At 42.6% G+C, this 27,515-nt stretch overlaps 1 protein-coding gene across 1 annotated transcript in view; it reads left to right on the forward strand.

Annotated features, from left to right (window-relative positions):
• The window catches only part of vstm2a (V-set and transmembrane domain containing 2A), a 65,849-nt gene extending 38,963 nt beyond the window's left edge, over nt 1-26,886 (forward strand). Inside the window, exon 5 of the mRNA XM_052113451.1 lies at nt 22,327-26,886. Within this exon, the coding sequence (XP_051969411.1) occupies nt 22,327-22,403 (77 nt within the window). The 3' untranslated portion in view covers nt 22,404-26,886. The remainder of the gene's footprint in view (nt 1-22,326) is intronic.
• The last annotated feature ends 629 nt before the right edge of the window (nt 26,887-27,515 follow it).

The following is a 27,515-nucleotide window of genomic DNA, read 5'->3' on the forward strand; positions in this document are numbered from 1 at the left end:
TGTCTTCTTTTCTTTCTTTTAATTTGTTTTGCCTTGTCTACAGTGTTAAATCACAGTGTAGCTGTTCATTGTCATTAAAAAGTATGTAGAATTTTTTTTGTTTTTTAGTTTTTTTAACATGCATTTGCAAGTTAGAAGGTTTAAGGTTTATGTAATGCTAAGCATTTAAGCATCAGTATTGTTGTCACATAACATAACATCTTTGATATGTTTAAAAGTCATGGTTGATATTGATGAGAAATTCTGACCCTATTGGTCCATTATTAGTCCTTATGTTTCAAAATGCCTGTGCAATGCCAATAAAACTTATGATTGCACAAAATTCAGAATTCCAATTTAGATACACGTACATATTGAGTTTGACTTCACATAGAATATACTTTTCATTCATTACGGACACAGAGACTGTGTCCAAAATTGTTCACTCATTCACTATTTCCTATATAGTGAATAGCAATGAGTGTACAATATCTCAGCAAGAGTGCACTATATCTCAGCAGTGAGAGAATGAAATGAGTGAGTGAATTCGGACGCTGACGTATACACTGAGCAACGGAGCTCTGGGGGTGTCGCAGAAACAACGTCACATATTAAATGTACTTGTTATTCTTTATAAATAATATATTAATATAATAAATCTGTATTCTGTTTGTCATTTTTATATATATATATATATATATATATATATATATATATATATATATATGTTGATATAAAGAGTAAACACATTTTAACAAATGTGCATTATTGTATTTATTTTGTTATAATTTAGTATCTTTAAAATCCAATACAAGCTGGGTAGCGTTTCTGGGTGCATAGCGCCCTCATCCACAGAATCCACAGAATTATAATTTCCACTGTGTGCAGTCTCCTGACTTAAAATAATATCACCTAAGTAAATAAAGAATTCTTCAGTTTAATAACAATATTCTGTATAAATATGAATAAAGAGTACATTATATCTATATGTTTTGCCTCTCTATATTTTACTATGTTATTTTAATCATGTAATGTTTTGTCAAAAAGTAATTTAATACATTCAGCATGAAATAAAACATTGCAGGAGTGAAAGAAACTGTTTGCGTCTCTCTCTCGCGCCCACTCGCTCACTCTCGCTCTCTCTCTCCTGCACAAGCTCCCTCTCCTAGCTCGTACATCTTCTCCATGGTGGATTATGGGCAATTGACATTCATTGAATGTATACTTGAAATTAGAGTGCATTGTGGGTAAGAATGAGTGAACAAAACTAGGGAACGACTGGCTCACTCAGAATTCAGACACTCCTACAAAATGGTGGACACTAAATAGTGCACAATATAGTGGATGGGGCGGTTTCAGACACAGCGAGAATATTAATATATATATATTTACACACACTCACCGGCCACTTTATTAGGTACACCTGTACATCTACTTATTTATGCGATTATATAATCAGCCAATCGTGTGGCAGCAGTGAAATGTATAAAATCTTGCAGATACGGTCAGGAGCTTCAGTTAATTTAATCAACCATCAGAATGGGGATAAATATGATCTCAGTGGTTTAGACCGTGGCATGATTGTTGGTACCAGATGGCCTGGTTTGAGTATTTATGCCACTGCTAATCTACAGGTATTTTCACATGCAACAGTCTGTAAAGTGTATAGAGAATGGTGCGGAAAAACAAAAAACCTCCAGTGAGCAGCAGTTCTGTGGGCCAAAATGGCTTGCTAATAACAGAGGTCAGAGGAGAATGGCCAGACTGGTCAAAGCTGACAAGAAGGTGACAGTAACCCAAATAAACATGCGTTACAACACTGCTATGCAAAAAAAGAATTTCTGAACATACAACACGTCAAATATTGAGGCGGATGGGCTACAGCAGCAGAAGACCCCTCTGGGTACCACTACTGTCAGCTTTGAACAGGAAACTGAGGCTGCCGTGGGCACAGGCTCACCAAAACTGGACAGTAGACAATTGGAAAAACATTTCCTAGTCTAACAAATCAGGATTTTTGCTGAGGTACACAAATGGTGGGCCCACTTCAGCCTCGTTTTTCTGTTCTTGGCTGACAGAAGTGGAACTCGACACAGTTTTCTGAAGTTGTAGCCCATCCACCTCAAGTTTCGACATGTTGCACATTATGAGATGCTATTCTGCTCACTACAAATGTAGAGAGTGCTTATCTGAGTTACTTTTTAGCCTTTCTGTCAGCTCAAACCAGTCTGGTCATTCTCCGTTGACCTCTCTCATCAACAAGGCATTTTTGTCCACAGAGCTGCCACTCACTGGTTATTTTTTTTGTTTTTCGCACCATTCTCTATACACTTTAGAGACTGTTGCATGTGAAAATCCCAGGAGATCAGCAGTATGCATGTGTGATATATATATCACACATGCATACTACTATATATATATATATATATATATATATATATATATATATATATATATATATATATATATATATATATGTATATATGTGTGTGTGTGTGTGTGTGTGTGTGTGTGTGTGTGTGTGTGTGTGTGTGTGTGTGTGCATGTGTGAGTGCGTGATACAATACACCATCAGTGATATAATACAATATACAATACCGATCGATATACATGTAATTACTTTAACATTAAGGTAATACATAATTTAAAACAAATAAAATACTTGTGTTTATGTCAGTTTCAGAAATGTCTGTGAGAGTTTCAATGTGCAGCCTTTCACAATTCAACTAAAATGTTATTACAACTGCTTAAAATAGTTACATGATAAGACTGTGAATTTAAATAAAAACGTAATAGAGTTTGATTTGCAACTGTAGCAGAGCTAGAAATGGAATTTATAGTGGCTGCAGTAATGGAGTTTATAAACCATCTCAGCAGGCAGTAAAAGCTACATTTTCACTCCTCGTTTTGTTGATCTATGTATTGCAGAATATAATTGACCACAAAGTAGAAAAACTGTGATTTGCCTCAGTTCTTAATAAGAGATCATATTAATAGCTCTGTGAGATCAACATGCACAAATCTGATTTATCATTTGATATGCCTCTGAAAATCATGCATAACCTATACAGGCAGCAGAGAGTAAATAAATATATAAATCTTGTCAAACGTGAAAATATTTGGATCAAAGTTGGCATATCTGTCCCACTAAATATTTATTAGCATCTCAAATATTAATAATCTACCATGATATCAGGTTTTTGGTTGGAACACAAAAGTGGCTCATATTTAAGACTGGTTTAAGGTTGCTGCCCACAAGGACATTATCAACATAGCAAACAGCCATTTAGAAATTTAATAAGAATGCCTTTTAAAGAAGTAGAATTAAAATGGCAAGAGAGAGAGAGAGAGAGAAAGAGAGAGAGAGAAAGAGAGAGAAATCAATTAAATTAATTGAACTGTAGTTTTTATTAATATTTTTAATAGTAATACAAATACTAATATTTTCCAGTACCAATTACCCAGAAACATGCTATTATACACACAGCATTTGGGGTATTTCCAGAAAAATATGAAAATCAATTGCATTTCATGCTCATTAGTTCTGGTGGGGCAAAAACAAACACTTAACCCAACGTGTCAGGTGTAGCGTTAACCATAAATTCTCCTTCATTTACTGATTTTGAAACATTGATGATTATTCAAAATGCTGTAATTTTGGATGACAGAAAAGAAAAAAAAATTACAGAGTGCATCAGTTTTGAGTCTCTCTCATACACACTCCCACTGTGTCCTTGTGCCCTGTTTGTTCCCTGGTGTTAAGATGCATATATATGCGTCATTACCATTTACACCAGGTAATATGCATCTATTTTGACCAATTGTGTACAGATTCTGAGGAGTGGTTTGCTGATTTCATCACTGCATACATCATTATTTCAGTGTGATAACGTCTTGGTTACTGTCATAACCTCCATTCCCTGATAGAGGGAATGAGAAGTTGTGTCAATGTAGTGACACTAGGGGTCACCCTTGAGAGCCCCAAACACCTCTGATCTTTGAGAAAAGGCCAAAGGGAATTGGCGAGTGGAATTTGCATGCCACTCCCCAGGACATACAGGTATAAAAGGAAATGGCTCGCAACCACTCATTCAGGTTTTGCGCTGAGGAGCCGAGACAGGGTCCCGGCCATTTCAGTGGGTAGCTCAGCGTTGTGGCAAGAGGGACACTAGGGGTCCCTATATGAAATGCCACAACCAGCTGAATTGTGTTGCGCAGGTGCGGGCAGACCACTGTGGACCGATTTTCTCCAAAAAAATTTAAAGTCATGAAGGGGGGGAGGGGTGTCCTTTACCAAGGGGAAATACAACATGTAGACCACACCCTGCCCGAAGATGAGGTAGCATTTGGAGAATACGTCTCATGGACTTACAGACCGGCAGTATCACATGTGGAAGAAGTACCTCGGTAGGTCCTACCTGGCAGGGAGGAGCTCTACAAATATGCCAACCGGAGGAAGAGGGAGCTCTGCCCAAGGGAGATGCGGATTTACCAACAGGGAAACCGTACCACAGAAAATACATCACAAGGGGATAAAACAGATAGCCAGCACATGTGGAGCACCTACCCCTTACTTGGCCTGGCCACGAATTCCTCCACTGAATTCGCCTGCCACCGGGCTAGGGAGGAAAGACATCCAGGGTTCTCGTGAACTTGCATGGGGGGAAAAAGTGCATGTCTTCCCCTCCGGGAGGGGAAAGGCGCTGTATGCAAGTGGTACACCCGGCCAGCTTCCCTGCATACTAGCCTGTTCGGACCAGACAACACACAGGAAGAAATCGACTCAACCCGAAGATTATAAAATCTTGTGAAGGTATTGGGTGTTGCTCAACAGATGTCTGCTATAGAGGTGTCATTGTCTAGTACCCAGGAGGACACCACACTCCTCATGGAGTGTGCTCATAATCCCAAAGGGGAGGGCACTCCCTGGGTCTGGTATGTGAAGGCGATGGCATCCACGATCCAGTGGGCAAGCCTCTGTTTGGAGACAGCATTTCCTATCCACTATCCGCCAAAGCAGACAAAGAGCTGCTCAGAGTGTCTAAAGCTCTTCGTCCGATCCAAGTAGATGTGCAAAGCATGCACTGGACACAGCAACGACAAGGCTGGGTATGTCTCCTCCCAGTGAAGCGCTTGCAGGCTCACCACCTGATCCCAAAAAAGGGGTCATGGGAACCTTGGACACATAGCCTGGTCGGTGCCTCAAGGCCACGTGAGAGGACTCCGGACCGAATTCCAGGCAGGTGTCACTGACAGAGAATATCTACAGTTCCCCAACCCTATTGATGAATGTGAGCACAGTCAGGAGGGCAACCTTTAGCTTAACTGGCAATAGGGGTTCAAACAGGGCTCTCCGCAGGTTCAGCAGGACCATAAAGAGATCTCTGGGGGTCTTCACATCAGGAAGAACACCTATTTGCGACAAATTCCACTTCAAGGAATACAGGCGCCTCATATAGGGAGCTCTGGCCTAAATGATCATGTCTACCACCGCCGGTGGTAGGCCACTTACGTCTTCTGCGTACCATCCAGGGCCAGACATGGAGATTCCAGATATCTAGTCATGGGTGCCAGATGGTGCCCCATCCCTGAGAGAGGAGGTCTTCCCTCTGGGGAACTTGCCATGAAGGGGCTGTCGCGAGGAGGTCCAACAACCAACTCTGGGTGGGCCAGTGGGGTTCCACCAAGACGACTTGTTCCTCATCCTCCCTGACCTTGCACAAAGTCTATGCAAGCCAGCTCACTGGGGGAAATCGGACCAACACGGACCAACACGTGCTAGCCCTGGATCAATGACCGAAGCCTCTGCAGGGCCAGCAAAACTGCCAGCAACTCGAGGCAGTTGATATGCCAACGCAGTCGCGGCCCTGTCCAGGAGCCCACGACTGCATGCCCATTGCACACGGTGCCCCAGCCTAACTTGGAGGCATCTGTTGTAACAATGACACGCCTGGACACTTGCACTAAGGGAACCCCTGCCCGCAGAAATGCAAGGTCCGTCCAAGGGCTGAACATGTGGTAGCAGTTCGGCGTGATGGCCACTCGATATGTGCCATGGCACCACGGCCATCTCAGAGCTCGAGTCTGAAACCAGTGCTGGAGCTGTCTCATATGCATCAACCCAAGGGCTGTGACCGTTGCTGAGGATGCCATATGCCCCTGGAGCCCCTTAAACTGTTTCAATGGGACCGCCATTCTCCACAAGAATGACTTCAGACAGTTCAGCACTGAATGTGTGCGCTCGTTCGTGAGGCACGCTGTCATAGAGACTGTGTCTAACTCCATCCCGAGAAAAGAGATGCCCTGAACCGGGGAGAGCTTGCTCTTTTCCCATTTAACCCGAAGCCCCAACTGGCTGAGGTGCTTGAGCACCAGGTCCCGCACGCAACAGGTGCCTGCGCACCAGGTCGCGCACACAACAGTCTCGAGAGTGAGCTAGAATCAGCCCGCCATCGAGATAATTGAGGATGTGGATACCCACTTCCCTTAGCAGGGCATGGGCTGCCTCTGTGACCTTCGTAAAGATGCAAGGCAACAGGGACAGACTGAAGGGGAGGACCTTGTACTGATATGCCCATGCCACCGGGGGATGGTGTGGTCTGTATACTTGCTCCGGGACTCCAGCGGGCCTCTTCCTCCCTGGGTCGCTGTCTCAGGGGTCCTTGGAGACCTTCCTGGGGTTTTTAGCACCGGACCCTGAGACGGGGGCATCAGCATCCTGTGGGGGGGCTCTACGCTGGGCTGTTAACCAGGGCTGCGGCGGAGCCATGCTGGGGCAGGATGTGTTGTATTGCCTCCGTCTGCTTCTTGACCCGCGAGAACTGCTGAGCAAAGTCCTCGATGGTGTTGCTGAACAGGTCAGCCTGGGAGATGGGGGCGTCAAGGAAGCGTACCTTGTCGGCATCCTTCATCTCGACCAGGTTAAGCCACAGGTGGTGCTCTGGACCACCAAAGTGGACATCGCCTGCCCGAGATCCTGCCCAAGAGCCTGCACGTAATGCTCCTGCATTGCTCCTGGGTCAGGACTACCCTCGTGCAGCTCAGCATCAAATCGCCCCCAGCGCTAACTGATGTGGCCCCGTACATAAAGTAGAAAGCCACCTCAGCAACATTGCCATGGTCATTATCTCACAGTGAGAGCATTAGCCATCCATGAAAGCTGTCTCAGTGCGTCTGTAGCCCAGATATGTGAGGCAGCGATTCTGGCCTTCAAAGGTGGAGAGGTAATGACCGCAAGCAGGAAACATACACAGACAGAAAGTCATCTTTAAAATGCTATCTGTCAGTGCCACTCTTTTAGAGGAAAATATACTCTTGTAATATTAAAATATATACACTGTTTTAGCTGTCGAAGCGCCCTGGGGCGTTCTTTATTCGTGCACAAGGGGGAGAAACCGCTGAAATGCGGCAAATATCCAACAGCATACGCAGAGGTGAATGAAACGGCAGTGGAATTCAATGAATGAACACCGCTCGGCTACAAAGAAAAATCTGAATGAGTGGTTGCGAGCCAGCTTCTTTTATACCCATATGTCCAGGAGAGTGGCATACAAATTCCACACGCCAAATGCCATTGGCCTTTTCTCAAAGATCAGAGGTGTTTGGAGCTCCCAAGATTGACCCCTAGTGTCACTACATTGACACAATTTCGAGTGATTGAAAGATAGGGAATGCATGATAATAAAGTGCAAAAAAGTATAACAACAAAAAGAAAGTGCCAACGCTTGCATTTAATATAAGAGTTAACATGATGTTTGGAGCAGAATTCTCAGTTATTTTAGTGGAGTACCTGTAAGTGAGCTTGCGAGATGTGTGATCACTTTATGTTAATATCAGGCACACTAAAATAGTTCTGTGAAATTTTGCATGTATGAATGGGCTTTAATCGGCAAAGTTTAAAAAACTTTTTATGGCACAGCGGTTGATTGACAGATAAAACGTTCACCCTAGAACTCATTGGTTTCACCAGACTCAAGCATGAATAGTCAAAAAATCATATAAGTTATGATTCTTAAATATCTATTTCTTAAAATAAATTAATGGTTGTGCATTGCAGTTTCTTGTTGGGCACATCTCCATCTGCCCCTAATGTAAAGACACCACTGATGAAAAATATCAAGGTTTGAAGTGCCACCTACAGACTTTTGTAATTGAAATGTAAAAATGTGTTCCCTTTACAAAAGGCTTCACTACAATGTTGCGCTGCTAAGCGCTACGGGGAGACACGTCTTAGTGTGACCAGCTGAATATGTATGCAACACGTCAATGAACATTGACTGGAATTTATAACCTCTGCCGATGTAATCATTGGATGCACCTGGCACAGTGGCTATAAATAGATGCGTCACCGGTGCATCATTTACATTTACATTTACATTTATGCATTTGGCAGACACTTTTATCCAAAGCGACTTACAGTGCACTTATTACAGGGACAATCCCCCCGGAGCAACCTGGAGTTAAGTGCCTTGCTCAAGGACACAATGGTGGTGGCTGTGGGGATCGAACCACCGACCTTCCGATTAACAGTTTACCAGTTATGTGGTTTAGACCACTACACCACCACCACTCCTATCATCACACATTTCGTCTTGAGAGCCATTCTGTTATGTGTGCTTTCACAAATCTGTCAAACTTTCTTTCCTCTGTTAGGAGTTAGATTCCGTTAGGCAGTGTGCAGTTGATACCTTTTCTCCTTTCTGTTTCCTCTGAAAAGAAAAGAAAATGCAAATATATATATATATATATATATATATATATATATATATATATATATATATATATATATATATATATATTTCGGTCATTTAAAAAAAAAAGAGAGAGAAATGACTGAGAATCAGGGCAAGCGTGTCTCCCTGTCTCCGCTTTTTGCCCGAGACGGACACGCATCAGTTTTGTTTAATTTGTTTGGGGAAGAGCATGCTGCTCTCAGGGCAGTCGCGAGCATTGTGATCTGCTTTCGGGCAGAGTGCTTGGCTTCGCCTCGCTCACTTCGGGAGTAAGCGCCCACACTTCACTCGTGGGGCTCTGCATGGATCTGGCGGAGGAGCGGGAGGCGGGTTTTCCCTTTCGCCCGCTCTCTCCACAGATCCAGCCAGTCCTTCCGTGATCTTGAAGCGCTACGACGCCTCTTCAGTTCATGAGGAAGACCGCGACTCACTTGGTTCAGCGGAGCTACCCACGCCGGACATTCCGTGCTTGATAAACCAGCAGAGGAATTGCTCGACGTGGTTTCTCATGCTGTGGCCAAGCTTAAATTAGACTGGCCACGACAACAAGAGACCCCCAAACATTCCAAATTGGCAGATAGATTTTTGTCTGGTGGCGGGGAAGGAACGCCTCATCAGTCCCTTCCCTTCTTTAATGATCTCCATGACGAGCTTTCTCGTTCATGGAAGAGACCTTATACTTCCCGTCTTCACGTGCCCTCGACGTCTATATATTCGACTATCGTGGGTGCTGAGGCACGGGGGTATTCGATGATGCCGCAGGTTGAAGAGACACTTGCGGGCTATCTCTCACCAGGCTCGGCGTCATCAATGAAAAGACCCTCACTCCCCACGAAGCCGTGCAGGACCACCTCCACGCTAGTGGGGAAGGCATATCAAGCGGTGGGTCAGGCTGGTGCTGCCCTGCACACCATGGCGGTCTTGCAGGTATACCAGGCCGATCTGCTTAAGGACCTGAGTGCAGGTTCCGCGCCCGACGAGGAAGCATTTTCTGAGCTTCGTCGAGCTACGGACCTGTCTCTTCGTGCGACCAAGCAGACAGCCCGTGCTATTGGCCGGTCTATGTCCGCATTGGTCAGCACGGAGAGACATTTATGGCTCAACCTATCAGGCATCAAGGACAAAGATAAAACTTTTCTCCTTGATGCCCCAATTTCGCCATCTGGGCTTTTCGGAGACGCTATGACGACGGTTATCTCCAGGTTCCAGAAGGCAAAAAGCCATGAGGGAGCGTTTGGGCAATTCTTCCCTCGCCGCACTCAGGGGGCGGGGCCATCGGCCACCCAGTCCCACCCCGGTGCTCTTAGAAGAGAGGCTCAAAAACAGAGCGTGGCGGGCCGTGCTCCCCCTTGTCAGGACTGGGGAAAGGCTCATCGCCCCCGACAGCCTCCAAAGCAAGATCACAGGGCAGTTATCTCAAGGAGGAAAAACCCTGAGTGTCTTGCACTTAACCCAGTGGGGGTAGCTCCCCTCGGGACGGGGCGCGTGTTCTATTCACTACGCCCCTCCCGGTACCCTCACGAATCCTCTCCTTCCCGCACGCCTTTGGCGTTTAGGAAGCAGAGGTTTCTAACTAAAAGTTGGGTGTACCGCTGTTCCTGCCTTATTTCAGGACGCGGAACACCTGACACCCCTCAACAGGAAGTGTTCAAATATAATACCCACCTCTGCCGGATGTATTCTTTTCTGTGGGTCTTATAAGGGCGTCAGGATTTAATTCACTCGCCGTTTTTTCCGTGCTTCAACAGTATGTTCCCACTACTGTGAACTGGATTTCTTCTTATGTAAAAAGAAAAATCAATCTCCTGGTTAAAGGGGCCACGGTATGTGTTCCCCTTCCAGAGAGAGAGTTAGGCTATTACACTAAATACTTCCCGTTTCCCATGGAGGGTGAGGGGTGGCGTCTGGCTTAGATCTTAAAGCTTGAACTACCCGTGGGTGTTCAAGTCCAAGATGATGCCTGTTAAGACGGTCGTGTCTCAAGCCCTACAACTCGTTCGGCTGGTCACCATCGATCTTATGACGCACTTCTATACTTCATTTAGAAGTTCTGCCACAACATGGAAAGTTCCTGAGGTTCACTTTCGGGGGCAAAGTCTTCCAGGGTCAGGTTCTTTCTCTCAGCCTAGCCCTTTTTACCCACACATTCACAATGCATGATGTAGCATTGGCTCCTTGCGACTCCGGGGCATCTGCATTCTGAATTATGTAGACGACTGGCTGATCCTAGCGCAGTTACAGGAACTGGCAGTTCAGCACAGGGACATCGTCTCAGCTCATTTGTTTCTCTGGGGTTGAGGCTCAACGCCAAGAAGAGCGTCCTCTCTCCCACTCAGAACACTGTCTATCGGGGCATCGCATGGAGTTCAATCTCAATGCAGGCACAACTGTCTCCCGCCAGTATTGAGTCCATTTAGATCACCCTGAGCAAAGTCAGGCTAGGTCAAGGTTGCACTGTTATCAGTATCAATGATTTCCAGGTCTCAGGGCGAAGGCGTCCACAGTGATCCCTCTGGACCTTCTGCTCATGAGACCGTTTTTGTTGTGGCCAAAAGCCAGGGATTTCTTCCAAGGGCCAAGACCCCTAGGCTAAATAGGGTTACGCGCCTCAGGCTTCGTTCCCTTTCTATGTGGTTCAGACCCCGGTTTTCTGCCTTGGGTCCCACTCTAGGTGCGTCTTGTTGTCGCAGGCTGCTAACGACAGACGCCTCCCGATGGGCGGGTAGCGACCTTAAGTGGTCAGTCCAGCTTAAGGGGATAGGAGGGTCGTCAGCTCGGTTGTCACAGTCACTGTTTCGGGTTGATGGCTGTATTTCTGGCCCTGAAATACCTCCTCCTGAGGCTGCCATGTCTTGGTGCGGGTGGACAATGCAGTGGTAGCCTCTTACATAAATCATCAAGGAGTCCCACGTTCTTGTCAGCTGTATTTCTGACATGCTGGGTTCTCCTTAGGGCCCAGGGCAAGCTCCTGTCACTCAGGCAGTTATATCCCTGGATGCCCGTATGTGGGAGCAGATTTACGGTCCAGACAGAAAATACCAACAGGGGAGTTAAGAACTCCACCCTAAGGTAGTAGTTGCCCAGAGTTCACCAGCAAGGGTTTTTGCCTCTTACTGATAGCACCACGCCGGACGAACAGGGCTTGGTTCTCGGAGCTAATCTCTTCCCTTGACGGCTCGCCTTTGGCGGTGCCGAACAGGAAGGATCTTCTGTCTCAGGCACAGGGCAATGTTTCATCCCTGCCCCAAATTGTGGAATCTTTCATGTTTGTCCCCTAAGGGTACCAACTGAGGGACACAGGGCTCTCTCCTGAGTTTATCGAGACCTTTTTTAAATGCCGGGCTTTTTCCACTTGGAACAAGTTTGGGTGAGATCTTAGGGCAGAAGAGGACCTCTTCGCCTCTATGAATAGCGCAATGTCTCCTCGACTTCTCCCTGAAATCACCCAGCCCCCTTGGGTCTGGACGTTAAAACACATACATGGCCCAGATTGCGTCTGTATGCGTTTCTTTCCCCGGTTTCTCTGCTCCCGGGAGTCTTGGCAATGTTCACCAGCAAGGGTCTTGCCTCCTATTAATGGCTAGCGCTGGCTGAACAGGATATGGTTCTCGGAGTTAATATTTCTCCTCGACGGTTCGCCTTTGGTGATTCCGATCAGGTAGGACCTTCTTTCTCAGGCTCAGGGGCATATTCATCCCCGGCCCGAATTGTGAAACCTTTCATGCTTGGCCCCTGTAGGGTACCAACTGAGGTTCACAGGGCTTTCTCCTGAAGTTATCGAGACCATTGCAAGTGCTAGGGCTCCCTCCCTTGGAACTGATCTGGGTAGATTTTACAGGGCAGAAGAGGACCTCTTCAGCCTCTGTTGATAGCGCAATGTCTCCTCTACTTCTCCCTGAGTCACCCAGTCCCCCTCGGGGTGCTGTTCGATGGTGCCGCATACATGGCACAAATGCGCCTGCATGCGTTTCCTTCTAATAAGTTCAAATTACAGAACCAGCTAACTGCCAGTTTGCTTCAGTTCTGGATTTTCTGTGGAAAGAACTGTCAGCGGGCACTTGCCTCGCCACTGCCAGGTTCTATGTGGCCTCCACTTCGGCTTGCCACGCCTTGGTGGGCGGGGTGCCCTCTAAGAGGCATCCTTGCTAGGACCTCTTCATAGGGTAAGACCCCCCTTTTTAAAACCTCTAGAGTCAGCGTTTGGTAGACTTCTGACTCTCAAGATGGTTTTTCATATGGCAATTACATCTCTAAGGAGACTTGGGTAACTACAGGCTCTGTCTCTTTTGCCGGCCTGTTTTGAGTTGTCCCAGGTAGGACCAAGAGCATTCTTTGCACCCTCACCCTGACTGCCTGCCCAAGGTGCCTTTCTCGACCCTTGGCCAGTCATTCTCTAAGCCTTCTGCTCCCTGCCGTTTGTAAATGCCAGAGCAGCTAAAGACTACTCAGACTTTGTCCAGTCTGTGCCCTTCAGAATTATGTCCACCGCACTTGCTAGTGGCGTAAAGTCAGGGCAGCAGTTCTTCACTTTGAAGCCGTGACCGGGTTGTCACTTTGGGTGAGGGACCTTACTGCCCGGGCCTACTAGGCGTGCGGTCAAGCTTCGCCAGTAGGTTTTAGGGCGCACTCTACCAGAGGGCTCTCCTCCTATAAAGCCTTTGCTAGAGGTCTCCCTCTGCAGAAAGTTTGTGGTGCCTCAGTTTGGTCCTCTCTGCGCACATTCATTAAACTTTTATGGTCTGGATGTTCTTGCCACTCTAGGTTCTTACGCCCTTGAGTTGACACTGAACAAGTCTGTGATGCGGAAGGCTGGTCCTCTCTGCACACATTAATCAAATTCTCTTGGTTTAGATGTTTATGCTACTCCGGGCTCTTACGCCCTTGAGTCGACATCTCAAGCTCATGTCTGAGACCTCTCGTGTTTTTGTGAGCACACCACAACCGTAGGGGTCCGGACAGCCCCAAGTGCGGCGGTGTGGGTATTGCGTTCCCCGTAGCGCTTAGCAGCGCAACATTGTAGTGAAGCCTTTTGTAAAGGGAACGTCTCGGGTTACATGTGTAACCCTTGTTCCCTGAAAAAGGCGGAACGAGATGTTGCGCTGCTTTGCCGCACTGGGACGTCCCAGGACTGCTCTTCAGACGAAATATCTGATGATGCACCAGTGACGCATCTATTTATAGCCACTGCGCCAGGTGCGTCCAATGATTACATCGTGTTGCATACATATTCAGCTGGTCACACTAAGACGTGTCTCCACGTAGCGCTTAGCAGCGCAACATCTCGTTCCGCCTTTTTCAGTGAACAAGGGTTACACATGTAACCCGAGACGTTTTACATATCAGGGAATAAATAGACATAATTAGTTAAAACTCTTATTATTAAAAACTTGTGTTAATGCAATGCCTTTGTTGTGTGAATGTTGTATTTCTTTTAATTGCAAATTAAATTCCTCTTCCTGTCATTCCAATTAAAATTCCAATTCAACATTCTTTGTGGCCAATTTAATTCAAAATTCTTGTTTGTGATTTCAAATTGATTGCAATGAGTTTCTACTGTGTTATAATTGGTACAGCAGGTAAAATGATTCAAGGTCAGATTAATTGTCAAATTTAAGATACATGTTGTATACTTTACCTTTTCACAATTAACTCGTGATGGAATTCTGACATGACTCATACCCTTCTTTACAGCTAATCAGATGTGACTGGTAATGAATGTATAGATGCAATGCATAATCAACAGCGCATTTCTGCTCAGAGTAAAAAAGGACCTGCAGGAATGATTAATTATTCCCTGCGAGCAGCAGAAGGGAGGGAAGCTTCAGCCCGATTCAATTGCTTGTTTCAGAAGCGCTCCTGTTCAGCTTGATCACCTCAGGCCAAATGAGATATGGCAGAGAGGAGCAGAGGGTCATGAGCCCTCCTCTTCCTACTCTCCAGTTCTCTAACCCTATATAGAGCTCGACTAAAGCTCCCCAGATGCTCCCCCAACCCTCTCGGAACATTGCCGTGCTTGGTCTGACAGAATAATCCTGTAAATGTCACTGTGATTTAGTGAATATTTCATTTTCCATTTCTTATTAGTTGCCTTGTTTTCAAAGTTTTTATGGGCAGTATGCAGCCTTGAGTTTTTCCCTTCTTTTATGTAGGCAGGTATGCAGTAAGTTCAGAGAGGAATCACAGTGATGTACTTAGGGAAAAAATTGTACATAGGCCAATGTACAATCCAGCTAACATACTGGATACACACAAGAAAAGGACTGTTAGTTCTTAATTCTCTGAAGGTTTCTGCAATGTCATTTATGGCTTTTGGAATCCTAATGTTCCTATACATCATTGCAACACTAAATAACTATTTAATCGAATTAGAGCTTTTTCTGCTTCTAATCTTGCCTCCAACCCATACCTATAGAAATATGCATTCTGTTTCATAACACAGCTGTCAGCACATGAGATGCTTTGAATATACTATGAAAAGCCTTTAAAGAAGGCAGGACTGTGAAGGGAAGCAGTATGCATTAATCCCTTCACACGGTGTAATGGCAGTTTTCAGCGTGATTTATAAGGGGAGGTTTAAGCACAAGGTTTCTAGGTAGATAGCATCTTCTTTATTTCAGCAGACCAAGATAACATTTCCATTTTGTGGCACTATTGAAATGCATGCTCATGTAACTTTGGTAACAATTTATAAAAAAATTATATTTGTTAATATTAGTAAATGCTTTAGGTATCATGAATTTACAATGAGCAATATATTTGACAGAAAATAGTAATCTTGGTTAATGTTAAATTATAAAAATACAACTGTTTATTGTTAAGTTCATAATGAATTGACTAATGTTATCATATACTAATAAATAAATATATATATATATATATATATATATATATATATATATATATATATATATATATATATATATATATATATATACACACACACACTGGCAGGCAAAAGTTTGGAATAATGTACAAATTTTGCTCTAATGGAAAGAAAGTGGTACTTTTATTCACTAAAGTGGCATTCAACTGATCACAATGCATAGTCAGGACATTAATAACATGAAAAAAACTTTTAAAATTAGCAAAACATATGCAGTAAACTACTCACGGGGGCCTGGGTAGCTCAGCGAGGATTGATGCTTACTACCACCCCTGGAGTCGTGAGTTCGAATCCAGTGTGTGCTGAGTGACTCAAGCCAGGTCTCATAAGCAACCAAATTGGCCCTGTTGCTAGGGAGGGTAGAGTCACATAGGGTAACCTCCTCGTGGTCGTGATTAGTGGAGCTCCCTCTCAATGTGGTGCGTGGTAAGTTATGCGTGGATCGAAGAGAGTAGCATGAGGCTCCACATGCTGTAAGTCTCCGCGGTGTCATGCACAACGAGCCACGTGATAACGTGCGGATTGACGGTCTCAGAAATGGAGGCAACTGAGACTTGTCCTCCACCACCCGGATTGAGATGAGTAACCACGCCACCATGAGGACCTACTAAGGAATTGGGCATTTTATTTATTAAAATAAAATTCCTCAACGGGCAGCAATGACAGCTTTGCATATCCTTGGCATTCTAGCTGTTTGTCAAGATACTCAGGTGACATTTCACCACATGCTTCCTGTAGCACTTCCACAAGATGTGGCTGGTTTGTCGGGCATTTCTCATGCACCTTACAGTCTATCTGATCCCACAAAAGCTCAATGGGGTTAAGATCATAACACTCTTTTCCAATTATCTGTTGTCCAATGTCTGTTTCTTTGCCAATATCCTTTTCTTTTAATTTTTCTGTTTCAAAAGTGACTTTTTCTTTGCAATTCTTCCCATAAGGCCGGAACCCCTGAACCTTCTCTTTACTGTTGTACATGAAACTGGTGTTGAGCGGGTAGAATTCAATGAAGCTGTCAGCCGAGGACATGTGAGGCATCTATTTCTCAAACTAGAGATGCTGCTGTATTTATCCTCTTGTTTAGTTGTCCAACTGGTCCTTCCTCATCTCTTTCTGTCCTTGTTGGAGCCAGTTGTCCTTTGTCGTTGAAGATTGTAGTGTACAACTTTGTATGAAATCTTCAATTTTTTGGCAATTGCAAGCATTGTATAGCCTTCATTCCTCAAAACAATGAATGACTGTCAAGTTTTTAGAAAAAGATGTTTCTTTGAACATGCCAGTCTATTGCATACTGTGGCTACTCAAAAACAAACACAAAGACAATGTTAAGCTTCATTTAACAAACAAATAGCTTTCAACTGTGTTTGATATAATGGCAAGTGATTTTCTAGTACCAAATTAGCAATTTTACTGGTCTTACCCTATGAAGAGGTCCTAGCAAGGATGCCCACCCACCCACTGAGGCGTGGCAAACCGAAGTGGAGGCCACATAGAACCTGGCAGTGGTGAGGCAAGTGCCTGCTGACAGTTCTTTCTACAGAGACTCCAAAACTTAAGCAAACTGGCAGTTAGCTGGTTCTGTAATATGAACTTATTAGAAGGAAACGCATGCAGGCACATTAGTGCCATGTATGCGCCACCGCGATCAGGGGGGGGGGTTATTGACTCAGGGAGAAGTAGAGGAGACATTGCGCTATAAACATAGGCGAAGAGGTCCTCTTCTGCCCTGTAAAATCTACCCAGATCAGTTCCAAGTGGAGGGAGCCCTAGCACTTGAAATGGTCTCGATAACCTCAGGAGAAAGCCCTGCGAACCTCCGTTGGTACCCTACAGGGGCCAAGCATGAAAGGTTTCACAATTCGGGCCGGGGATGAAGATGTCCCCTGAGCCTGAGAAAGAAGGTCCTCCCTGTTCGGAATCGACCAAGGCGAACCGTAGAGGAGAGATATTAACTCCAAGAACCATATCCTGTTTGGCCAGCGCAGCGCCATAAGTAGGAGGCAAGACCCTTGCTGGTGAACATTGGCCAAGACTCAAGGGAGCAGAGAAACCGGGGAAAGAAATGCATACAGACGCACTCTGGGTCATGTATGTGTCTTAACGTCCAGATCCAAGGGGGCTGGGTGATTTCAGGGAGAAGTAGAGGAGACATTGCGCTATTCATAGAGGCGAAGAGGTCCTCTTCTGCCCTAAGATCTCACCCAAACTTGTTCCAAGTGGAAAAAGCCCGGCATTTAAAAAGGTCTCGATAACCTCAGGAGATAGCCCTCAGTTGGTACCCTTAGGGGCCAAACATGAAAGATTCCACAATTCGGGGCAGGGGTGAAATATTGCCCTGTGCCAGAGATAGAAGATCCTTCCTGTTCGGAATCGCCCAAGGCGAGCCTTCGAGGGAAGAGATTATCTCTGAGAACCAAGCCCTGTTCGGCCAGCGCAGTGCTGTCAGTAAGAGGCAAAAACCCTTGCTGGCGAACTCTGGGCAACTACTACCTTAGGGTGGAGTTCTTAACTCCCCCGTTGGTATTTTCTGTCTGGACCGTAAATCTGCTCCCGTATACGGGCATCCAGGGATATAACTGACCTGAGTGACAGGAGCTTACCCTGGGCCCTAAGGAGAATCCGCCCGTCAGGGAGGCATCTGTCGTTAGCAGTCTGCGACAACAAGATGCACCTAGAGTGGGACCCAAGGCAGAAAACCAGGGTCTGAACCACATAGAAAGGGAACGAAGCCTGAGGCGCATAACCCTTTTTAGCCTAGGGGTTTTGGCCCTTGGAAGAAATCCCCTGGCTTTTGGCCACAACAAAAACGGTCTCATGAGCAGAAGGTCCAGAGGGATCACCATGGATGCGTTCGCCCTGAGACCTGGAAATCGTTGATACTGATAACAGTGCAACCTTGACCTAGCCTGACTTTGCTCTGGGTGATCTGAATGGACTCAATCCTAGCGGGAGATAGTTGTGCCCGCATTGTGATTGAACTCCATATGATGCCCCGATAGATAGTGTTCTGTGTGGGAGAGAGGACGCTTTTCTTGGCGTTGAGCCTCAACCCCAGAGAAACAGATGAGCTAAGACGATGTACCTGTGCTGAACTGCCAGTTCCTGGAACTGCGCTAGGATCAGCCAGTCGTCTACATAATTCAGAATGCAGATGCCCCAGAGTCGCAAGGAGCCAGCGCTACATCATGCATTGTGAATGTGCGGGTAAAAAGGGCTAGGCTGAGTGAAAGAACCTGACCCTGGATGACTTCGCCCCCGGAATTGAACCTTAGGAACTTTCCATGTTGTGGCAGAACTTCTAAATGAAGGATAGAAGTGCGTCATAAGATCGATGGTGACCAGCCAAATGAGTTGTAGGGCTTGAGACATGACCGTCTTGACAGGCATCATCTTGGACTTGAACACCCACGGGTAGTTCAAGCTTTAAGATCTAAGCCAGACACCACCCCTCACCCTCCATGGGAAACGGGAAGTATTTAGTGTAATAACCTAACTCTCTCTCTGGAAGGGGAACACATACCATGGCCCCTTTAACCAGGAGATTGATTTTTTTTTGTTTTTTTTTTTTTTACATAAAAAGATAATCCGAGAACACGCCGTTGAAACACGGAAAAGCGGCGAGTGAATTAAATCCTGATGCCCTTATAAGACCCACAGAAAAGAATATATCTGGCAGAAGTTTCCATGCTGCCAGGACCTCTGAGATGGGTATTATATTTTAACACTTCCTGTTGAGGGGTTGTCGAGTGTTTCGACATAAAATGCAGGAACAGCGAAAACACCCAATTTTGACGGAAGCCTCTGCAACCCGAACCACCAAGAGGTGGCGGGAATGGAGGGGCTTCGAGGGGGTACCCGGAGGGGTGAAGTGAAGCACACGCCCCGTCCCGAGGGGAGTTACCTCCTAATCTAGGCGCAAGACCGTCAGGGTTTTCTCTTACTAGAATTTATAGTCCTGAGGTCTTGCTTCGGGGGCTTGCAAGGGCAGCGAGACTGTCCCCAATCCCTGGGAGGAGGAGCATAGTGTGCAGAGCAGCATAGTGTGCAGAGCAGCACCAGCCTGACCTGCTGCTTGATAAGCCCTTCCCACTAAAGTGGAGGTTGTCCTACAAGGCTTTGAGGGGAGAGAGGGCTTCTTAAGTGACGATGCCGAGCCCGGCGAGAGATAGCCATAAGCGTCTCTTCGACCGCGGCATCACTGAATACCGCCGTGCCTCAGCACCCACGATAGTCGAATATAATGACGTCGAGGGTATGTGAACACGGGAAGAAAATATATATATATATTTTTTTTTTGTTTGTTTGTTTGTTTGGTTTTTTTTTTAGGGGTTCTCCATGAGCGAAAAAAGCTCTTCATGGAGGTTATCAAAGAAGGGAAGGGACCCATGAGGCATTCCCTTTCTTAGACTGGAAGATGAAATCTATCCCCTAATTTGGAGCGTTTGGGGGTCTCTTTTTCACGTGGCCAGTCCAATCTGGCAACAGCACGAGTAACAACATCGAGCAATTCCTCCGTAGATTTTTTTATCGCGGACGGAAAGCTCGGAGGCGGGAAGAGAATCGCGATCCTCCTCATGATCCGAAGAAGCATCGGAACGCACTTCGAGATCTTGTGAAGGACCAGCTGGTTTTGGGGAGAGAGTGAGAAAAAGGGATCAACCCGTCTCTTGCTCCTCAGCCAAATCCATGCAACAGCCCCACGAACAATCTTTTTTTTTTTTTTTTCGTGAGTGCTGACTCCCGGAAGCAAGCGAGCACGACGCACTCTGCCTGTTAAAGCAAATCGCATTGCTCACACCCACCCTGCTGCAACGCGAGAGCAGCGTGCTCTTACCCCCAAACAAACAGAGCAAAGACTGATGTGTGTCGTCTTCAGCTATAGAGCGAGATGAGGGGAACACGCACCGTTTGCGGCTTTCAGTCATTCTCTCTTTTTTTTTTTCTTTTTTTGAAATATATATATATAATATTTTCTAAACAGAAGAGAAAAGAGAACAACGTTCACTGCACGCTGCCTAACTGATTCTAACTCCTAACAGAGGAAAGAAAGTTTTGACAGGGCTTGTGAAACACACAGAAACAGAATCGCTCTGAAAAAAGAGTTTCTGACAACACCTGGTGACGTATCCATTTATAGCCTGGCCGCAGGTGCATCTAATGATTACATCAGCCGAGGCTATAAATTCCGGTCAATGTTCATTGACGTGTTACACACATTATTCAGCTTGGTTCACAGCTAGAGTTGTTACCCATAGCGCTTAGCAAAAGCGCAGCATCAAAGTGAAGCTTTTTGTAAAGGGAACTGTACATTGTTCCAAACTTTTTGCCACTAGTATATATAATTAAAAGTGGTTTATTTTGAAATGAACAATAACCAAGATGTAACACTTTACAATAAGGTTGTATTTGTTAACAATGGTTAACTACATCAGTTAACATTAACTAACAATGACCAACACCTTTATGGCACTTGTTAATCTAAGTTAATGCCAATTTTAAGATGTACTAATACCTTTACATTAAAAGTTGTATTTGTTAACAATAATATCTGTATTGCTAATTAACAGTAAATGTATTATTCTTTCTTAGTTCATGTAACTATTGCGGTCAACTGATGTTAAAAAAATGCAACCTTATTGCAATGTTTTATCGTAGCATCATTTGTAATGTGGAATATCATTAAATCTGTAAAAAGGAAACCTTTAATAGAATATCCAACATGATATTTCTATATAAATGAATGGAGACTGGAGCATGTGTAGCTTCGAAAATGACAAAAAGCAGCATACAAGTGCAATAAAAATAGTCCATGAGACCCATGCGCCATATCTCAAGCCTTCTGAAGCTCATACAAAGCTATTGTATGGCTTTAGAAGACTTGGAATATGATTATTTGTTGCATTTTTGTCAGCCCCAACCTCTTCATTGAATGGAAAGGGTCAGCTGAACATTCTTCAAAAACTTAACTTTTGTGTTCCATGAAAGCAAGAAGGCATTGCAGGTTTGAAACTGCATAAGGATGAGTAAATAATAACATTAGCTTTTTTAGTTTAAGTGTTTCTGTAAATATAGGACATTACCATACAATAAATACTGTATATATACACAACTACACTACTAAATCTAGGAAATAGCTTTAAACAGCTTTAAAATCTCTCTCTCTCTCTCTCTCTCTCTCTCTCTCTCTCTCTCTCTTTCTCTCTCTCACACACACACACACACATCCTTGTTTCTCCAATAACTTGCTAGAAACAGACCAAGCTGTGATACTAGTAGTTCTAAAGTGATGTTTTTAAAGTAGTTCCAAACACAAATGTGTTTTTTATGACTGTACTTTGTTTTGCCTAATTTTTTTTTTTTTAAATTGACTTGTTCATTGAACTGTTGTATATAAGCAATATCACACTTGCAATCGTGCTATATGGACCTAAATCAGCACTGCAGTGATTATCTGCGGCCAAATCAAAGCAGTGCTGATGTAGGGCCATATCACACACTTGCTCTTGTGATATTGCTTAAATATATATATATATATATATATATATATATATATATATATATATATATATATATGTGTATGTATGTTTTTAGCATTGTATTTCTCTCAGTAATGCATATTTAAAAATGTAAAGTCCTATATGGAATGTATTAGTTATGCCCGATAATAAGTGTCTGCTGTTTTCCCTTTTGCAACTTTTAAGTGACAATAATGCCCTATCATTTTTCCCACAGGCACGAGGATAGCCACAAGTAATGGACTTGTTATTCTTCTCCTCACATCTGGCCTCATGAGGGGAGCATGGTTATAGTTCCAAGACAGTTACTCTTTTTTTTTTTTCAGAATCACTTGTTTTTCAGAGCCAAGAGAAAAATGCTTGCTATTCGGATGGAGCGGACAGCACAGTTGTCCCTTACTTCAAACCACTACACCAAACCCAATGTAGTCTAATGATCGTCACCAGAAGCACCTTTGTTTCAAAAGCCTAGGAAAATAAAACTGCCATACTGGACACGTGCTTAGCACTCCAAATCAAACAGGAGACAAAAATGGACACAGACTCTTATGGGATATATCACCAATATATATTTTTCATTCGTTTTTGTTCTATCTCCAGCTGTGAATTTAATACATTGCTCTGAAGTTCGGAAGAGTCTATATTTGTGTAACATATGAATATATGAACAGATATACAGTATATATAAGAATGTGATTTAAAATGCCCCTTCACTCTGTACAGCTGCCATTTATTCAAGTACATTCATATGCAAAGACAGCTTTGAAAGCAAAAGAAAACAAGAAAACTACAGTACCACGGCTTAGTACATAATGTCTCGAACGCTAATTGAGCTCTGCTTTACTATGTGGCAATTCACAGTGTTTGCATTAATACAGATTTAATGTGTTTATTTTTTGGCATAACAAATGTGAGAATATTTATTTTTTCATCCATCCTATGAGTTTATGTTGTATACTCAATGACAGCAAATGCCATATGTAAAAGTCATGTTGAGTTAGCATGTATAGAAACTAATTTAGCATGTGAGAAAAGTAGTCTACAACTGGAATCTAAATCACACACCATAACACCATTCAAGGGCATTGTTGAATTTCAGAGTAGTTTGTTTCACACCTCGAAAGATATTGTTTGTGTTCATTTTAAATAAATATCCCAAGACTTCAACCTTCAAACCACTAAAGGTGTTATATGACCTTTAGTGCTGTTGAATTTTGTGATTATGTCCTTCGAAACATCTCAAGGATGATTCACCTGCATTTAAGTGTTGAAGATGATTGCTTTGCACCACTTGAAGCAACTGTCATTTCCAATGTGTTTACTGTCAAAATCACGTCGCACCAGACCATTGGATTTCCTCTTTAGCTGACAAAATCAATAGTTGGATTGGTTTTCTCAAGTTTTTAATTAATCGAGGAACATCTTAATTCCTTTGTTACAATCCAATACATTCGTATTCCCCTGTTTCCATTATATATTTGCAGAGTGACATTGGGAGAGTTGGCTTTGCATGATACCTCTCAGATCTACTGAGGTTTTGTTTTAGTCTATCCAGTTTTGCTTCGTTCTGATGACACTTAAGCACTAAAAAATCCCCACTAACAAGCTTGAAACCTTTGAGCATCACACAGTGGAATCTAATGATAGCAGGATTTTTATGTGAGGCAAAGGTACAGTGGGGTCCAAAAGTCTGGGATTTTCTGGATTTCTTTTCATTTTATTTTATGTATTTCATTTTAATTAATTAATTTATAGCTGGTAATAAACACATTTATAAGGATTCTGCAACATTTACAACAACTGAAATGTTATGACTTGAAATTAAAAATAAATATTTAATATTACACATAATTCAAACACAGCATAAATCAAAAGTAATCAAATTTGTGACATTGACCACATAAACTCTTTTGTACAAAAGGTCAGATTTTTATGCTGGATAACACGGATCACCAGGCTATCCATTAACTTGTGGAGTTTATGCCAGCTTAAGCTCGCAAAATATTATTTAAATTGTTGATAATATAATTTTATTTACAAATTGTGTATTGCATTAGAAATCTGCTAAATGCATTTTCATTAGTAGTCTTAGGCTGGGTTTCCCACAGCATTAAATAGAACTTTATCTAAGTAGTACGTAAAAACGTTTGTGATTTAACAAAAGCTTTGAACCACTCTTAAGTCCATTAAGTGCAACTTTTTCACATCTTTCACAGTTGTTCAGAGACAACAGTAAATTTAATCAATTATATTAATATATTTTGATCATTGGAAAGCCATTGTACATTGTTTCAGAGGATAAAAAAATGAAATCAGCTGGCAGTCTCCGTAGACTGCAAATGCAATGAGATATGTTTAAATTAGGTCTAGAGATAGGTCTAAATTTACATTACACATAATATAGTATAACGTTTTATTAGCCTTCTTTGATAATCATAACTATGAGAGCAATATAATGACGATATGTTCTTTTACTGTTTTTCTCCTGTTCCTCCTTCCAATGGCTGGTTCAAATAGTCCTATAGTCTGTTTGCATGCACTGTAAATCCTAATACTCAAAATAATTCATTGTTTCAGGGAGTAGAGAAAAATGAAATCATACAAATTAGTTAAATTAACCTTGATGTGTATTTCAAATGTTTGAGTTCACAAAAATGAAACATTTTAAGTAATCTGAGTTGTTTTATTGTTTTATGTTTAATGAACTTACATGAACTTAAAGTTAACTGAAACTTTATATTTCCAAGCATGCTTTACATGACACTTGACAGGGAGAGAAAATTTTAAAATTAAGTGTTATATAATGTGTCTTTGTACAAGATTAATGTTTATTGTTATTTAGAAGAGTTTCTGTTATATTAAAGATTTTTGGGATTACCATTATGGTAAAGAGTGGAGCTTGAGCTTAGGTTGAGGACATGTACAATTTAAGATTATTTTACAGTACATTACTAAACTCCCTGCGCAATTGCTATGCTAATCAACACATAGTGTTTCCAATTCAGCATGCTAGCATGCACTGTGCTAGTTAGCTCTAGCTAGTACTAGCTAGTAGTGATGGGATGATTGGATCATTTCACTGACTTGAATCTTTGAGTCTTGTTTAGCAAAATGAAGAAATGTTTTTTCAAGTTATTTCATTCATTTGAGCAGAATTAAATTATAATGTCACATTTTCAGTAGCCAAAAAGAGAAGACAAACTCCTAGATATTTTGGAGAAATTGATCAGCACCTTTGACCGGACAGCTTCTTTAACGAAGCACTTATGTTTTACTTTATAACAAGTTATTTAAATGCTTGTTTGGGAAACAGGCATTACTCCAGTGTAAAAGTATATGTTGCAACGCTATCGGGAAATCCAGCCTTAGACTTTTGGGCACCAGTGTATTTTTTATGTCCAGGATATACAAAAGGCCTTTAAAATGATATATTCCTTAAGATCTCCCATGGTGCATGCATCAGCATTTACAAGCTGGTTAAAAATAACAATATCTGACATTAACCAAACACTGTGTTATCAAGAGCAACAAGACATCCCAAAAGGAATTTCAAGGTTTTGAAAATAAAGTGAAGCTGTGGCTGATGGAACTCATTCTATTTGGCATTCTGCTCTTGCATTGATGTCTGGTGTTATGTATGCTTTTTTATTATTGTGATTTAACCAAAGACTGCTGAGATGAGCACATTGCAGTATTGTTTACAAAGTACACGACTCCCATACCATGTATTATGCCAAATGCTCTGTTTTCAAAAACTAATTTTCTCACATGGTAGAGTTGTGCTTTGTGTTTGTTCTTCAATGTTCAAAGCAATTGCATTAGGGTTACAGTAGGATTTAAAAACATAAGTAATAGAATCTCACAACAACAAACACAAAGCCAACATAGAATGCTGCTAATTTAAATACAAAGTTTATGTCACACTTTACATTGCAGTGTCCATGTTGCACTTTACTTACTGTACATGAGAAAGTTTGCATAAGTAGCCTACTCACAAACAATGCACTTCATATGTAATTAATTTGTGGAGCAGCTTGTAATTACGCATCATTATTGTTTTTGCTATTTTGATAGCTGGCTATGTGTAACATTGACACAGTTTTTTTTGTACTGTTATGGCTGTATAGTGACTGATCCATAAACCACAAAATAAGAGGCCATGAAACAAAAAATATAACATGATATTTCATTGAATAATGCGACAAGACATTGCCAAATTGTACTCTTTATAATTGGAAGGCTAATACCAAGACATAAAACCAGCTGTGGCCTCGAAATTCATTTTATATTAATTGGGTAACATGACTTCAGAGCAGCTGCTATCTGAGAGTCCTTCAATATTAAAGTGCAGTGTTGGTTTGTTGAGTAGGCTTATCTACATAAAAGTTTGTTACTTTAAGAAATCACTTTAAATGGGGCACACAATAATCCAAATGTATGTGTGATGTAAATAGACAAAACACTTTGTCAAAACCAATCAGCTGAATTTTTACGCAGAACACCTGTGGTTTCATTTTAGATGTTAATCAACAATCTAGTTTGAAATTATAAAACTACTGTAACGTACTTCAAAGTACAAAGACAAACTCGTTTCATAAATAGGTTTATGAAGTGGAGCATTTTAAAAAGGATTTAGATCAATATATTTGATGCCTTGTACAGCCTGTGTAAAAGTCAATGTAAACTTAACAAACAGCATGACTTATTTCCATTTCTTATTCTTTCCTTTTTTATTCAGAAAGGAAGAAAATGTATATGTGTATGGAATTACAATTAAATTAAAGTACAGAAATGACATATGTGTGTTTCTGTGTTGCCATCTGCTCAAAGATCTCTGCGGGAAAGACTTCTTTCCTTATACCGCCTTTGGGACATTGTTTTGGCCACACCTCTCAAGATATCGACCCAGTTTTGGAAAGCCAAAAAGCAGCAGTTGAGTAGCAGAGATTATGTCTGACAAAACAGGGATGCATTCCATCAATGGGGCTTTGTGTGTTCCCAAAACAATAGCTGAAGATAGATCTGCTTCTCGGATCTCTGGATATTGTCTTGGATTGTTCTGATTAGAAATGTGGTGTTTTCTGCATGTGATACTAAATCAATTGTATAAGCATATGGGAGACAAGTCGAATCAAACCCACTATGAGAAAACCCAGGATTAGTTTTTCTAAAAAGTCCTCATTCTGGTTAATCATCATTGGCAACACATGGACTTAACAGTTGTATAGGTTTGCCATCTTGTTTTAGTCATAGTTAAATGTTTACTTGACTGTTTAAAATACATGACACAATTATAATTTTACTAGTATAATGTAAAGCTGTCATGGCAGAGCAGAGCTGAATTTTTTAAGACAACACCAAAGAATCCACATTTTACAGGATTTCTAGAAACAGACTTTTATGAAA

The sequence above is a fragment of the Xyrauchen texanus genome, chromosome 41, assembly GCF_025860055.1.
Source record: "Xyrauchen texanus isolate HMW12.3.18 chromosome 41, RBS_HiC_50CHRs, whole genome shotgun sequence".
Lineage (NCBI taxonomy): Eukaryota > Metazoa > Chordata > Actinopteri > Cypriniformes > Catostomidae > Xyrauchen > Xyrauchen texanus.